Source organism: Lithobates pipiens, unplaced genomic scaffold (genome assembly GCF_037356315.1).
Source record: "Lithobates pipiens isolate NorthernLeopardFrog02 unplaced genomic scaffold, aLitPip1_a1.2 Scaffold_25, whole genome shotgun sequence".
In the NCBI taxonomy this organism is placed as follows: domain Eukaryota; kingdom Metazoa; phylum Chordata; class Amphibia; order Anura; family Ranidae; genus Lithobates; species Lithobates pipiens.
This window is the reverse complement of record NW_027507787.1, coordinates 150473998-150489049: the sequence shown is the minus strand read 5'-3', so window position 1 is coordinate 150489049 and position 15052 is coordinate 150473998. Positions and strand designations below refer to the sequence as shown.

The following is a 15052-nucleotide window of genomic DNA, read 5'->3' as shown; positions in this document are numbered from 1 at the left end:
TTGCCTGGATGCCTGAACTAAGGGCAAATGGATGCCAGGAAGTAATTGCTACATGAATCCTCTGCCCTTACTCAAGATGGCCATGACCACATGACCAGAAATGCTGGGGGGGGGGGGGGTGTAAGTGATTCCTCTGCAAACAAAGCATGGAGACAAGGGTTGGATGGTGGAGTTTGCTTTCAATATTAAAAATTAAATATTGCTTTTGGTTTGTGGTGCCCAGATAAAGTGTAGTTCCACTTTAAAAAGTGAGTATAGGAAATATATTGTAGTTTACTTCAATACACATGGGGGTTGGTTTACAAAAGCTGGAGTGTGCAAAATCTGGTGCAGCCAATCAGCTTCCAGGTTTTTTGTCAAAGCTGAATTGAACACGTAAAAGCAGATTGGCTACCATGCACAGCTGTACCAGATTTTGCAATCTCCAGTTTTAGTAAATCTAAGTACCCCCTTATCAGTGGCCATAAAACAACCCCATGGTGACAACATTCAGGTCCAGCAACGATATAAGAAATAACAGATGTAATATTTCCTTCCCGTTAGTGGCAAAGAATGACCACAGTGACAGCGCATGCTTCGCCTGCATCCTCCTGAGCCATGGAGAGGAGGGTCAGATCTACGGCACGGATGGGGTAATGGCCATAAAAACTCTTACGACACTTTTCCGAGGAGATAAATGTCAAAGTCTAGTCGGGAAGCCAAAACTCTTCTTCATCCAGGTAAGACATATGCTGAGATCATCTATACATGGTATGATTTATACATAAAGGAAAAAACAGTCATGTAGGGTGTGGGGCTTTTAAGCGGTTGTTCCCATGGGTATTATAATATAATATATCACAAGAATATATATGTTTTTACAAATCTAAAAAATAAATAAATGTATTACTACATACAAAATAGCATATCAACATTGTAAGGGCAGAGATAGGCCCACATATATAAAAAAACACATATACTGTAACACATGTCATCCGGAAACTGCCAACATGTTTTGTGGTGCAGACCGCTTCTTCAAGGCTTTGTTGGCTGTATCTGTAGTGCCACCTAATTGGGGAGTAATGATGATATGATGACACTGTCATCATTTCTTCACAATTAGGTGGCACTAAATCTCAGATTCTGACAATCTATATAGATTCTGGGTAACATCTCTAGTCCCATTTCAGATTAATTGAGCATGGTCTTTTCCCAATACAGATACTATACCTGATGCTGGACCTTTTTGTCTGTACATGACACCTGCGGTGTGTAATATCACTAACAATCTCCCCTTAGCTCGAACACATTCAATACATGGCTTTAAGATACTTTGAATCAGATACGGACAAAGCCCTGATGAAGTGGCCTGCACCGCAAAACTTATTGGCAGTTTTGCTATAATGTAAAGTAGTGAGTGTGTGAGCTTGTATAACTGTGTACATTTGCTGTCCCCTCAAAATAACTCAACACACAGCCATTAATGTCTAAACAGCTGGCAACAAAAGTGAGTACACCCTAAGTGAAAATGTCCAAATTGGGCCCAAAGTGTCAATATTTTGTATGGCCACCATTATTTTCCAGCACTGCCTTAACCCTCTTGGGCATCGAGTTCACCAGAGCTTCACAGGTTGCCACTGGAGTCCTCTTCTACTCCTCCATTACGACATTACAGAGCTGGTGGATGTTAGAGACCTTGTGCTCCTCCACCTTCCATTTAAGGATGCCCCACAGATACTAGGATATAGGTCTGGAAACATTTAGCCAGTCCATCACCTTTACCCTCAGCTTCTTTAGCAAGGCAGTGGTCATCTTGGAGGTGTGTTTGGGGTTATCATGTTAGAATACTGCCCTGCGGCCCAGTCTCTGAAAGGAGGGGATCATGCTCTGCTTCAGTATGTCACAGTACATGTTGGCATTCATGGTTCCCTCAATGAACTGTAGCTCCCCAGGGCCAGCAGCACTCATGTAGCCCCAAACCATGACACTCCCACCACCATGTTTGACTGTAGGCAAGACACACTTGTCTTTGTACTTCTCACCTGGTTGCAGCCAGATACGCTTGCCACCATCTGAACCAAATAAATTTATCTTGGTTTCATCAGACCACAGGACATGGTTCCAGTAATCCATGTCTTTACAAGACAAGCAGTTGTCTTGAGCAAACTGTTTGCGGGCTTTCTTGTGCATCATCTTTAGAACAGGGTTCCTTCTAGGATGACAGCAATGCAGACCAATTTTATGCAGTGTGTGGTGTATGGTCTGAGCACTGACAGGCTGCCCCCCACCCCTTCAACAATGCTGACAGCACTCGTAAATCTATTTTCCAAAGACAACCTCTGGATATGACGCTGAGCATGTGCACTTAACTTTGGTCGACCATGACGAAGCCTGTTTTTGAGTGGAGCCTGTCCTGTTAAACCGCTGTATGGTCTTGGCCACCATGCTGCAGCTCAGTTTTAGGGTCTTGGCAATCTTCTTATAGTGTAGGCCATCTTCATGTAGAGCAACAATTATTATTTTTTTCAGATCCTCAGAGTTCTTTGCCATGAGGTGCCATGTTGAACTTTCAGTGACCAGTATGAGAGAGTGAGAGTGATAACACCAGATTTAAAACACGTGCTCCCCATTCACACCTGAGACCTTGTAACACTAACGAGTCACGTGACACCGGGGAGGGAAAATGGCTAATTGGTGCCCAATTTGGACATTTTCACTTGGGGTGTACTCACTTTTGTTGCCAGCCTTTAAGACATTAATGACTGTGTGAGTTATTTGAGGGGACAGCAAATTTACAGTGTTACACAAGCTGTACACTCGCTACTTTACATTGTAGCAAAGTGTAATTTTTAGGAGCAGCGGTCTGAAGCTTTTGGCTGACGTTGGAGCTGGTCCAGGCTGGCGCAAGTTCATGACAATTAGGTCGGGATTTGCCCACAACTCTGGACCGGCACTTGGATCAGCCTCTCAGTGATCCGGTGAGAGCCTGAGCCAGCCTTTCCCACCCCCTACACAGAGCAGAGAGCCGGTGACTGACAGTCAAGAGCTCTCTGCTCAGGGAGCACTGAGGACTGAGCAGTCAGCGGCCTTTAATAATTGGTTCTCAGTCTTAGAGCTAGCCGGGGACAGAGGCAGCATCGGACCCATTAAAAACATCCACCCTACGCAAGTATGATTCTTTAAGAAAAAAATTTAAAAAAGTAGAACTTTTCTTTTAAGCTGCAACTTTTTCATTTATAATAAACCCTGTCAAGTTTTTGGAGTTTTTTTCTTTTTTTTCTTTGCTGTTTGGGTCCCACTGGAGAGGTTTCCATTTACTTTTTGTCCAGGAGACAGAACAGGAAGTGAGAGTAAATCTTTTTACAGTGAGGCGAACAGTTGCAACTGGTGTCTCATTAGAAGATTTCACCTCTGTTGCACAGAGGTTTCCATTTACTTCCTGTCCAAGAGACAAGAAGTGAGCGTAATCTTTTCAAAGTGAGGAGAACCATTTGAACTGGTATCCCATTAGATTTAAATTCTAGTGCGCTCTCCATCCAAAACCAAAAATATTTGGGCTTTGGATATGCTTTGTTTATCCTACAATAAGCTTTCCCTTTTGAAGAATCTTTCCCCGGGACACTGTTATGCAGGTTGGGAATAGGAAGTATTGCTTGGCATTGCTTTTGTTTGTGTTACCAGCCCGGGACTTTCCCAGTCTATTGACTTTTTCTCCTGCCAAAGTTCTCGGCCTTCCAAGACATATTATGCATTGTATCCCAGCAAAGTGAAATGTCAATAATCAAATGCCCATACTGCAGGCTTGCCGAGGCTCAGATTTTGATGAGGGGATTCAGACGGATTCTGGGCCAGCCAACGACTCCATGGAGACAGATGCCAATCCCAGATACAAGATCCCGGTTGAGGCAGACTTTCTCATTGCCTACTCTACTGTACCAGGTAGTCTGATCTATTATGACAAAGAAAAAATTATTTATACACGTATGATAAATCATTTCTATTCTACTCAATGCATTTGGCGGGATAAGTCAGGAGAAATCACAGCAGTTACAACATTTCATTATGGGGGAACATAGGACATGTGTGCAATCACTAGGGGGTCCAGGCTCTATCTGTCGTTCTGGGAGCCACTGCAGGAGCCATTTGAAATATAAGGGGGGGGGGGGGGAGAATAGTGAAAGTCTTTTCTCACAAGGGGCATGTAAAGGCTTACCTTGGTTGGAGTCCATAGTGGAGAGATGTATGCTCACCCTTGCAAATACACACAGCCTACAGTAACAAGGTAAAGAGCTACCTGGGATGTGAATCTGTGCACAGAGGCTTGACAGGAATTTACTAAAGGATTGTCAAGGTGAAACTGTAGTCTGGGATTCCAGAAATCAGAATAAACAAGGAACAGAGCTGGGGTCAGTCTTGGAACACTGCAACTTGAACCCAGGAACCCTTGGCAATGCAAGAGACAATGAACTGACCAAGTCCTCAGAGTGAGGCAGTATTTTATACCCAGCTGATTAGATAAACTGCCTCAGCTGAACCAGGAGTGACGGGTACTAATTGCAAAGCAAGATCCAGAGTATAGCCCTCAGTACTTCATGCAGAGCTAGGCATAGCTGAAAAGCAGGCTGAATAATGAGGTGTGGCTCGGAGGCAAAGCAACTAGAGCAATAAACAGAAAGTCATGGGTTCAATAGCTCCTTGAGCCACCTCTGACGTGACCATGCCTGGCCATCTGCATGACACGGTAGGGACTGTGACAGGGCAGCTCCTTGGCTTAGCACCCAGAGGATAGCAGTGATCGTTTTAGTAGAACAAACTAATACACTGATTGTGAGCTTCCACAGTTTTTTAAAATGCTCATTCCACCCAAACTAACACTGTTTGACCAGCTTCTATCTTGAATATGGAATTATTGTAATAAGCTCTTGTGTCTCCCTGAACAGGCTACTATTCTTGGAGGAATCCAGGGAGGGGTTCCTGGTTCGTGCAGGCCCTCTGCACCGTTCTTAACCAATATGGGAAGCAGCTGGAGCTTATGCAGATCCTGACCCGGGTCAACTACCTGGTGGCCACCAACTTTGAGTCATGGTCGGACGATCCGCGTTTCAGCGAGAAGAAACAGATTCCATGTGTGGTCTCTATGCTAACCAAGGAGCTGTATTTCTAGACCTTTTACACTGTGGACCCTCCATGGTCCGAAATTATCAGGGAGCAATGAGGCAAGCTGATCTCTTTTTAAAGTAGCAAAATAGGATTCATTAAACAAGGCATTGCAAAGAACACTGATGATGTGCTAGGTGAAGTCACCCCTACAGAGACCCATGCAAAGCTCTAGTCAACCGTGCAGAGGTCTAGTCACTCATACAAATGTGTAGTCACCCTTCCAGAGGTGAAGGTACTCACAGAGAGCTATAGGAACCCATAAAGAGGCATAGCAACCCACACAGAAGCACAGGCATGCTTACAGGGGTAAAATAGCCCAAGCAGAAATGTAATAGTCTATACAGAGGTGTGGTTGCCCAAATAGAGACATAGTAGCCCATTTCTACATGTAGTCCCTTATATTCAGGTGTAACCACTCGTAGGATAAGTCCTCCTTGTGTTCATTACTAAACATTTTTTACTGTACCCTTTGGCCTACTACAATGGAATGTGTATCTATGGATGTTTCCATCTCCTCCTCCCTGGTGATGCCCCCAATGTGGGAGAAGATCCAGTCCGCCAAATAAGACAAAGTAGCTTAAGTTAACGAGTTCTACCCCACCATAGTCCCCACCAATCTTTACTTTAAAGTGGAAGTAAACCCATCCATTTACCAGTTTCAAAAAAGTTTAATTTCTGGCACGTGCTGGAAATGTAACATTCCCATTGGTTGCTCTAATCCAAAGTGTCAAACCATCCAGTAGCTGGTATCCTTATTATTGGCATGTGCAACATCATGGCAGTTGTAGATTAGAGGCAAAGATGGCAGCTTCCTTTGCTGAAAATGATAGGGGGAATTACTTATACTTTAATGGACTAGTCCATACAGAAGTGTCCAAATAAGGACCTAGTAGCCCATACAGGGATGTAATAGTCCATCTTTCATGATATTGCCTTGGTTAATATATAGCTTAGAGATAATTTTTGCACCCACTACTCATTGCATAAATACACTGAGATGTGATGGGGAATTTATTTTTAATTCATTTTTAGTTTCATGAAGCAGGCTCAAGGTTAAGAGTGTTTATCATGGAGGATTCCTGGCAAATTAAAGCGGGACTGCACTGCGGGAAAAAATATTAAAAGCCAGCAGCTATAAATACTGCAGCTGCTGACTTTTAATAAATGGACACTCACCTGTCCCGGGGTCCAGCGATGCCGAGGCCAATCGATCGCTCGGCTCTCGGCTGCTGCCGCCACCATTCTAGGTGAGGGAATCAGGAAGTGAAGCGAAGAGGCTTCACTTCCCGGTTCCCTACTGCGCATGCGCGAGTCGCGCAACGCAATAGGAATTGTCCGCGCTGTCTCTGGGACCCCGTTTGTGTCCCAGCAGACAGCGCGCAGGGACAGGAAGAAGCATAGACTCCCGTGGGAGTCTATGCCTGGAAGTCGGTGTAAATACCTGTCTTTGACAGGTATCTGCACCCCCCTGAAAGGTGCCAATTGTGACACCGGAGAGGGGGAGGGTTCCGATCAGCGGAAGTTCCACTTTAGGGTGGAACCCCGCTTTTATTACCTGAAAGTTTAATTTGATGTGCGTGCCCTATGTAGAACACAGAACATCCTCACTTTTTCATATTGAGCTAATTTTCATAATCTCACTCTCCCTGCCCAGAACAATAACAAGTATAACTATAATGAAAAACATGTATTGTCTTTTGTCTACTCTGCCTCCGCTACCCTTTCCATTGCACCCCATGAAGGTCTAATTTTAGGATTTTGGAATAAATTATTATTTTTTTACTTCTACTAGAATCTCAGTAGAGCAAATAAGACTAGAGAAGGAGGGGTAAAGGAAATCTTGCCCATTGTGTCCTGAAGGATATAGGATCATTTCACTGCTGAATAGAAAGGAGGGGCAAAATCGGGCCCCCAAACCACCTGGGCCCAGGGAAAGTTATACATCTCTGCACCTCTCATTCATACCTTAGAACAGGGGGTCACCAAAATTTCTAACCAAAGGGCCAGTTTATTGCCCTTCAGGCTTTAGGGGGGCCAAACTGTGGACAACGGGAATGGAAATTTTCCTGGCATTAGTGGGAATAAACATCACCACATTTGGTATTAGGGGAAGCAATAGTGCTCCATCATTGGCATCAGTGGGAGGAATAGTGCTCCATCTCTGGTGTCAGTTGGAGGAATAGTGCCCCATCATTGGTATCATTGGGAGGCATAGGGCCCCATCATTGGGAGGAATAGTGCCCCCTAATTGGTGTCAGTGGGAGGAATAGTACCCCATCATTGGGAGGAATAATGCCCCAATCGTTGGTATCGTTGGAAGGAATAGAGCCCTATCATTGGTGTCAGTGGGAGGAATAGTGCCCCATCATTGGTATCATTGGGAGGAATAGTGCCCCATAATTGGGAGGAATAGTGCCCTGTCATTGGAAGGAATAGAGCCCTATCATTGGTGTCAGTTGGCAGAATAGTGTCTCATATCAGTGGGAGGAATAGTACCCCAAGGGTTGAAATAAGGCAAGCAAAGGGCTGCAGTTTGGAGACCACTGTCCTAGAACCTGGAACATTTAATAAAAATCTTTTTCCTTGTACTAATAACAGATAAAAGGTGAAAGCCGGTTACACTAGGATTATCTCACTTTGCAGATCTTCATTGCTCATTGTCCTGCCTTAGTGAATAAGCTTGTATGTTGGAAATCTATAGACAAAAACAACATGCTGTTCTATGTTTATGGAAGAAGAGGTAATGCTGCCAAACCACACTTCATTGCCAAACCACCACATTTTCTATGACTCATATGTTAAATCTTTTCTCTAAACGTTTGTTGGATTATTTAAAGGGTTAGTCCACCTGAAACTGGTTTCAACTAAAGACAGCGTTGTGTGAGTCACGCAGTGGCTTCTTATATCTATTGGCACTCCAGTGATAGTATTTCCCCGGCTTGGTTTCACCATTTTGGTGGTTTGGGTAAAGTAACATGTCCTGGTACCTTGTTTGAATTATATGAAAAAAAAATAGCAGGAAGGGTGGGACTGCTGTGTAATGGCTGAGGCAGGTGGGTGGAGCCAGGACTCACATGGTGGGTGCCACTGGGTGGATGGGAGGGAGACCAGCGAACATCCATTCACTGATCTCCCCCAGCTGCTAAGAAGCCAGAACTGAAATGTATAACCTCAATTCGGTTTCTGGTGTCACTTTCCCTAGACTCTGCAGACGGGGAAGAAGCTAATGAAGTACTATCTTGACTCCATTAGCATTGGAGTCAATGCAAGACGGGTGAGACATCAAGGATCTCTTTAATGCCACATTCACAAAGAGTTTATATTACATAGGGGACTTTTTGTAAAATGTTTAGCTTGCCCTGCCCCCATGTGTGTGCACAATTATAAAGCTTGACATGTGCTGAGTAAATAGATACCCAACAACTTCATCGTATACATTTTACCCAAAAAATTGGATAATATATTGCATGTGCCAGAAAATTAACTTTAGTGTATTGTTTACTGTAAATTTTTTGGCAAATGGTCTGATATAACAAAAACCAAAAAAACAAAAAAAAAACACTTTTATTTTCCATAATCCCTGCTTTTAGAAAATAATGTTTGGGAATTTTAACTAATCTTTAGGTTTAAAATGATTTATCAAAACATTGCCTTGGGATAAGCGAGGGCCTATATATCATTCTAGAGATCTGTTCATTTATTTGATGATGAGTTAGTTTTATGCCATGTGGAGCCTATATATATATATGTCCTTAGGTGAAGTCGTAAGTACTAATGTTATATACAGTCGCAATTGAGAATCTTTTTACATGTTTAGTCTCAGGGTTATACAGTAATTCCAGTGCTGAGGACTGTTATGTTTGTGTGTAATATGCGGCCTATGTTAAGGCTGTCAAATACTGTGTGTTTTTTGTATCTATGTTGAAATTCTTAATAAACGGAATAAAAAAAAAAGAAAACATGCAAAAAAAAATTGCATAAATGGCAGCAAATGAGTTGAGAGAAGCCGTTCCACTGGGTAATGGCAAACATTTTTGGGTGGACTAATCCCTTAAACGAACGCCAAAAAATCCTCTTTCCAGGCAGTTTCAATGGCCTCTGGCTTTGCTACGTCCTTGCAGCCAGTCTATGCTTTTGTCAGGTTTCAGTCCTAAATATCGGGTAGTGTCACACTGTGAAAGACTCTGTTTCCTGAGCCTGCAGGTACTTGTCTATGCAGTATTATCTTTGCCCATCGCAGCATGGTGAAACTCTGTATCCTGCCTAAAGAACTTCAGTGGTGGCTGAAACACGATACAGCTAGAGCTGCATAGAAATGGCAGCTGGGAACTGGCATTCTGGATCCACTTTTATTTCAGCAGGTAGTGCCGGCACTATCACTGTAAGCCAGGTCTTAAATCTCATCTGTTGTGTGGTGAATTATGGGAATGAAAATATAAAGACAATAGGGGATTGTACATAGTAGGGAATAGACTGTGAAAATATACGGCGAGTCTTCAAAAAGTTTCCACACATTTTTTTTTATATTTAATGGAATTTTAGAAAGTGTGGAAAATTTTTGAAGAACCCTTGTACCCTTGGTTTTTAATATTTCCTATTTTCATGTTAATATAAAGACACCCAATTTAATTTGGCTGGCTGTTCTGGGTTTCTATAACTGCTAAAACAAAATTCCGATTTCTCTTCCTTGATAGCAGGGTATCAGGATACCAGTTTTGCACACAGATTTCCCTAGAATCCTCATCCCCTAGCTACTGCAAACATGGCCGTCTTTAACTGATTCAGCCCCTGAAGATTTTACCCCCTTCCTGACCACAGCACTTTTTGTGATTTGGCACTGCGTCGCTTTAACTGACAATTGCGCAGTCGTGCCACGTTACACCCAAACAAAATTGACATCTTTTTCCCACAAATAGAGCTTTCTTTTGGTGGTATGTGATCACCTCTGCTGTTTATATTTTTTGCACTATTAACAAAAAAAAGCAAAGATTTTGGGAAAAAAAACACAATATTTTGTACTTTTTACTATAATAAATATCCCCTCAAAAATATGAAAAAAATGTTTTTCCCTCAGTTTAGGCTGATATGTATTCTTCTTCTACATATTTTTGGTAAAAACAATCGCAATAAGTGTATATTGATTGGTTTGCGCAAAAGTTATTGCGTCTACAAAATAGGGGATAGTTTTATGGCACTTTTATTTTTTTATTAGTAATGGTGACGATCTGCGATTTTTAGCAGGACTGCGACATTATGGTCGGACACATCGGACACTTTTGACACTATTTTGGGACCATTGTCACCTATACAGTGATCATTGCTATAAAGATGCACTGATTACTGTGTAAATGACACTGGCAGGGAAGGGGTTAACCAATAGAGGGTGATGAAGGGGTTAAGTGTGTCCTAGGGAGTGATTCTGACTGTGGAGGGGATGGGCTACAACTCACATGACAGTGATCACTGCTCTCGATGACAGAGAGCATTGACCTCTGTCATGACACAAGCCAGAACATGGAAATGCTTTGTTTACATCAAGTCCGCCGGTCCCAAGGGCACGGTCACAGTGTATGCAACGGGCGCGCGACTGCTATCCCTGCCTCTTAAAGGGGAAGTACAGATACACCCACCACTGCCATTGTGCACACGCATATTGGTGTGCAACGGTCAGAAAGTGGTTAATATTGATTGGACCCTGGGTAAACAATTTCTTGGGCCCTCCCGAATCCACTTGTCAACTATTTTCAGCCAGTGTAGGCTCAAGGGCAGCTGCTTTGGGCCCCACAACAATGACTGGGCTAGGGGCAGCTACCCCATTTGCCCTGCCTTAAAGACGGCCCTGCCTGCACCTCCCAGAATGAATTCTAGGCAGTCTAGAATGTCCTTGGGTCAAAGCTGGCCATACACTGGTATACAGTTAGGGCCATAAATATTTGGACAGTGACACAAGTTTTGTTATTTTAGCTGTTTACAAAAACATGTTCAGAAATACAATTATATAATATGGGCTGAAAGTGCACACTCCCAGCTGCAATATGAGAGTTTCCACATCCAAATCGGAGAAAGGGTTTAGGAATCATAGCTCTGTAATGCATAGCCTCCTCTTTTTCAAGGGACCAAAAGTAATTGGACAATGGACTCTAAGGGCTGCAATTACCTCTGAAGGCGTCTCCCTCGTTAACCTGTAATCAATGAAGTAGTTAAAAGGTCTGGGGTTGATTCCAGGTGTGTGGTTTTGCATTTGGAAGCTGTTGCTGTGACCAGACAACATGCGGTCAAAGGAACTCTCAATTGAGGTGAAGCAGAACATCCTGAGGCTGAAAAAAAAGAAAAAATCCATCAGAGAGATAGCAGACATGCTTGGAGTAGCAAAATCAACAGTCGGGTACATTCTGAGAAAAAAGGAATTGACTGGTGAGCTTGGGAACTCAAAAAGGGCTGGGCGTCCATGGAAGACAACAGTGGTGGATGATCGCCGCATACTTTGTTTGGTGAAGAAGAACCCGTTCACAACATCAACTGAAGTCCAGAACACTCTCAGGGAAGTAGGTGTATCTGTCTCTAAGTCAACAGTAAAGAGAAGACTCCATGAAAGTAAATACAAAGGGTTCACATGTGGATGCAAACCATTCATCAATTCCAAAAATAGACAGGCCAGAGTTAAATTTGCCCAAAAACACCTCAAGAAGCCAGCTCAGTTCTGGAAAAGTATTCTATGGACAGATGAGACAAAGATCAACCTGTACCAGAATGATGGGAAGAAAAAAGTTTGGAGAAGAAAGGGAACGGCACATGATCCAAGGCACACCACATCCTCTGTAAAACATGGTGGAGGCAACGTGATGGCATGGGCATGCATGGCTTTCAATGGCACTGGGTCACTTGTGTTTATTGATGACATAACAGCAGACAAGAGTAGCCGGATGAATTCTGAAGTTTACCGGGATATACTTTCAGCCCAGATTCAGCCAAATGGTGCAAAGTTGATCGGACGGTGCTTCATAGTACAGATGGACAATGACCCCAAGCATACAGCCAAAGCTACCCAGGAGTTCATGAGTGCAAAAAAGTGGAACATTCTGCAATGGCCAAGTCAATCACCAGATCTTAACCCAATTGAGCATGCATTTCACTTGCTCAAATCCAGACTTAAGACGGAAAGACCCACAAACAAGCAAGACCTGAAGGCTGCGGCTGGAAAGGCCTGGCAAAGCATTAAGAAGGAGGAAACCCAGCGTTTGGTGATGTCCATGGGTTCCAGACTTAAGACAGTGATTGCCTCCAAAGGATTTGCAACAAAATATTGAATAAATAAATATTTTGTTTGGGTTATGTTTATTTGTCCAATTACTTTTGAGCTCCTAAAATGTGGAGTGTTTGTAAAGAAATGTGTACAATTCCTACATTTTCTATCAGGTATTTTTGTTCAACCCTTCAAATTAAACGTTACAATCTGCACTTGAATTCTGTTGTAGAGGTTTCATTTCAAATCCAATGCGGTGGCATGCAGAGCCCAACTTGCGAAAATTGTGTCCCTGTCCAAATATTTATGGCCCTAACTGTATTTTCAAATGAACGTTCATACAAAAAAAAATATATCTTGTGAGTGCATTCGACAATGCCAACAGAGACTTGCCGGAATAAACATTTACAATGCTGTGAAGGTAAATGAGCAATATCCCTTTTCACAGAGGAGAAGGTGGAACATCTATCCCCTGATCTCCTCTGTGATGAATGAAGCCGGAAGCAGCAAGGATTTTGTCACTTTTGGCTTCAGAGCTGTTATTCCCTGGCTGTTGTAGCTTATCAAGCACAATATGTACTTGATTAGCTGCTTTGGCAAAGTTATTGTTATCCCTATTGTGAAAGCAAAAAAATTAAATGAAGAAAGTGTAAAAAAAATTAATAAATCTAAAATAAAAAAAAATGAAAAAATGTGAGCACACATGCATGCAAAATTTGCGTGCATTTTTCCTGAAAGTTGCAATTGCGAATTGCGTTTGATAAACAGCTGCGAAATATCACGTGACATAAAAAAGTATTTTAATTTTTTTGCTAAAAATGCTAATTTTAATGTGTGAGAAAAATTTAAATAAATTGCCCTGGATAGCAAGTGGTTGAATATTTATTTATTTTTAATTTTGTTTGCATTTTAACATTTGATTTTGATATGCATGCAAAATCCCGAATGCTGATTTGACCCCACAAACCATTCGAAAATCGTGCCATTGTTATAATACAAATATTTTCAATCAAAGTTCTACTAGTGTATGGCCAGCTTTACTCCACTGCGAGTTTCATCTTTGCTCTATGGGTTCTGTCACTGTGGAATATTCTCATTACAACTCTGGGACAGAACAGGATTTGGTGAATGCTCCCACATTGCAGAAAGTATCTCAACTCCGGCATAGCCTGTTTGAGTATTCACAGAACTAGAGCGGGTGAGGATCTGCTCTACCATTTCATTTCATAGGAGCATATCATTTTTATCTAGTATTTTATATTTCAATATCTACAGAACTAAAGCGGGTGAGGATCTGCTATAACATTTCTTTACTTATGAGCACATCCAATTGCTTCAGTTGCAGATGTAATGATATTGTAGTCAAGATCTAGTAGAAGAGCAGTTCTAGAATCCTAGAGATTAAATAAAACTGTGAAATGTCTCATTAGCAATTTATTATTATTATTTTTTTTAAACACTGAAGTTTTCTTATTGGGCCCTTTTTACATTTTTGTGGCATGTTAATACACCCCTATGGAATGAATAGGCTAGCTTGGCAAAAATGGGACATGACCCTTTTAATGTACTACTGTGCATTGGGGTGCCATTCAAAATAAATGGCACCGCCATGCAAGTTATGTGTGTTGCGGCACATTACCGCAATGCAGAGGTGTAAATGGGCCCTTAGACATTTGGGTAATTATGCTGGGGTCATTGCAGTCCTTATGTATCAACAGGATCTTATTAGGGACTGGAGATCTATCTATCTTGTAAGCCAGGGGTCTCAAACTGGTGGCCCTCCAGCTGTTGCGGAACTACAAGTCGCATCATGCCTCAGCCTGTGGGAGTCGTGCTTGTAACTGTCAGCCTTGCAATGCCTCATGGGACTTGTAGTTCCGCAACAGCTGGAGGGCCGCCAGTTTGAGACCCCTGTTGTAAGCCAATGGTCTTCAAACCTTTCAAATAAAGGGCCATTTTTCTGTCCTTCTGACGTTGGGGGGGCTAGATTGTGCCCATTGTGAGTAAAAAATGTCCTGGACCCCACATCAATGAGGCTAAACATAGCCTCAGGTTTGGTGGTCAGTAGGGGGAGGAGGAATAGTACCCCATCATTGGTATCAGTGGAAGAAACAGTGCCTCATTGTTGGTGTCAATGAGAGGAATAGTGCCTCATATCATTTGAATTGAAATTGAAATTGAAAACCAGATAATGGCTAGCAAAGGGCCACATCCAGCCCTCGGGCCACAGTTTGGAGACCCCTGTCCTAAGTCAGGCAGCATCAGACCAGCCCTATTCTGATTGGTGGGGAAAAAAATCCAATTCCTAATAAGAAGACATTGATACTTATGGTCTTTCCTGTTCATCTCAACTTATTCCATGCTATGGCTATGTAGCTGTCTTCCTTCAATGTACACATATTCAACGATGGTGACAATAAAGAAATGTTTTGTTGTACTTGCTGTCTTGTATTTCTGTTTGCTCATTCCAAAGCACACAGGCACCATACATACAGGAGAGGAACTGGGGTACATGGTCACTATTCCATTCACCGAATGCCAGCGCCCCCTGCAGGCAATGGCAGGAAAAGATTCTTTAGCACCCAAGGCCAAAGTGCATCCCCCTTCCACAAGAGCTGTGAACTACTTTAGGTTGTAGGTGTTGCCCTTCCTGCAGCAGCTTCCCTTTTG

General features: G+C 42.6%; 1 protein-coding gene across 2 annotated transcripts in view; it reads left to right on the top strand.

Moving 5' to 3' along the window:
- CASP7 (caspase 7) overlaps positions 1-14819 on the top strand; it is a 99438-nt gene extending 84619 nt beyond the window's left edge. For both annotated transcript variants that reach the window (XM_077454994.1, XM_077454993.1), the window contains 3 exons: positions 544-719; positions 3780-3918; positions 4920-14819. In XM_077454994.1, the coding sequence (XP_077311120.1) occupies positions 544-719; positions 3780-3918; positions 4920-5143 (539 nt within the window). In that variant the 3' untranslated portion in view covers positions 5144-14819. The remainder of the gene's footprint in view (positions 1-543; positions 720-3779; positions 3919-4919) is intronic.
- Positions 14820-15052: the final 233 nt, after the last annotated feature.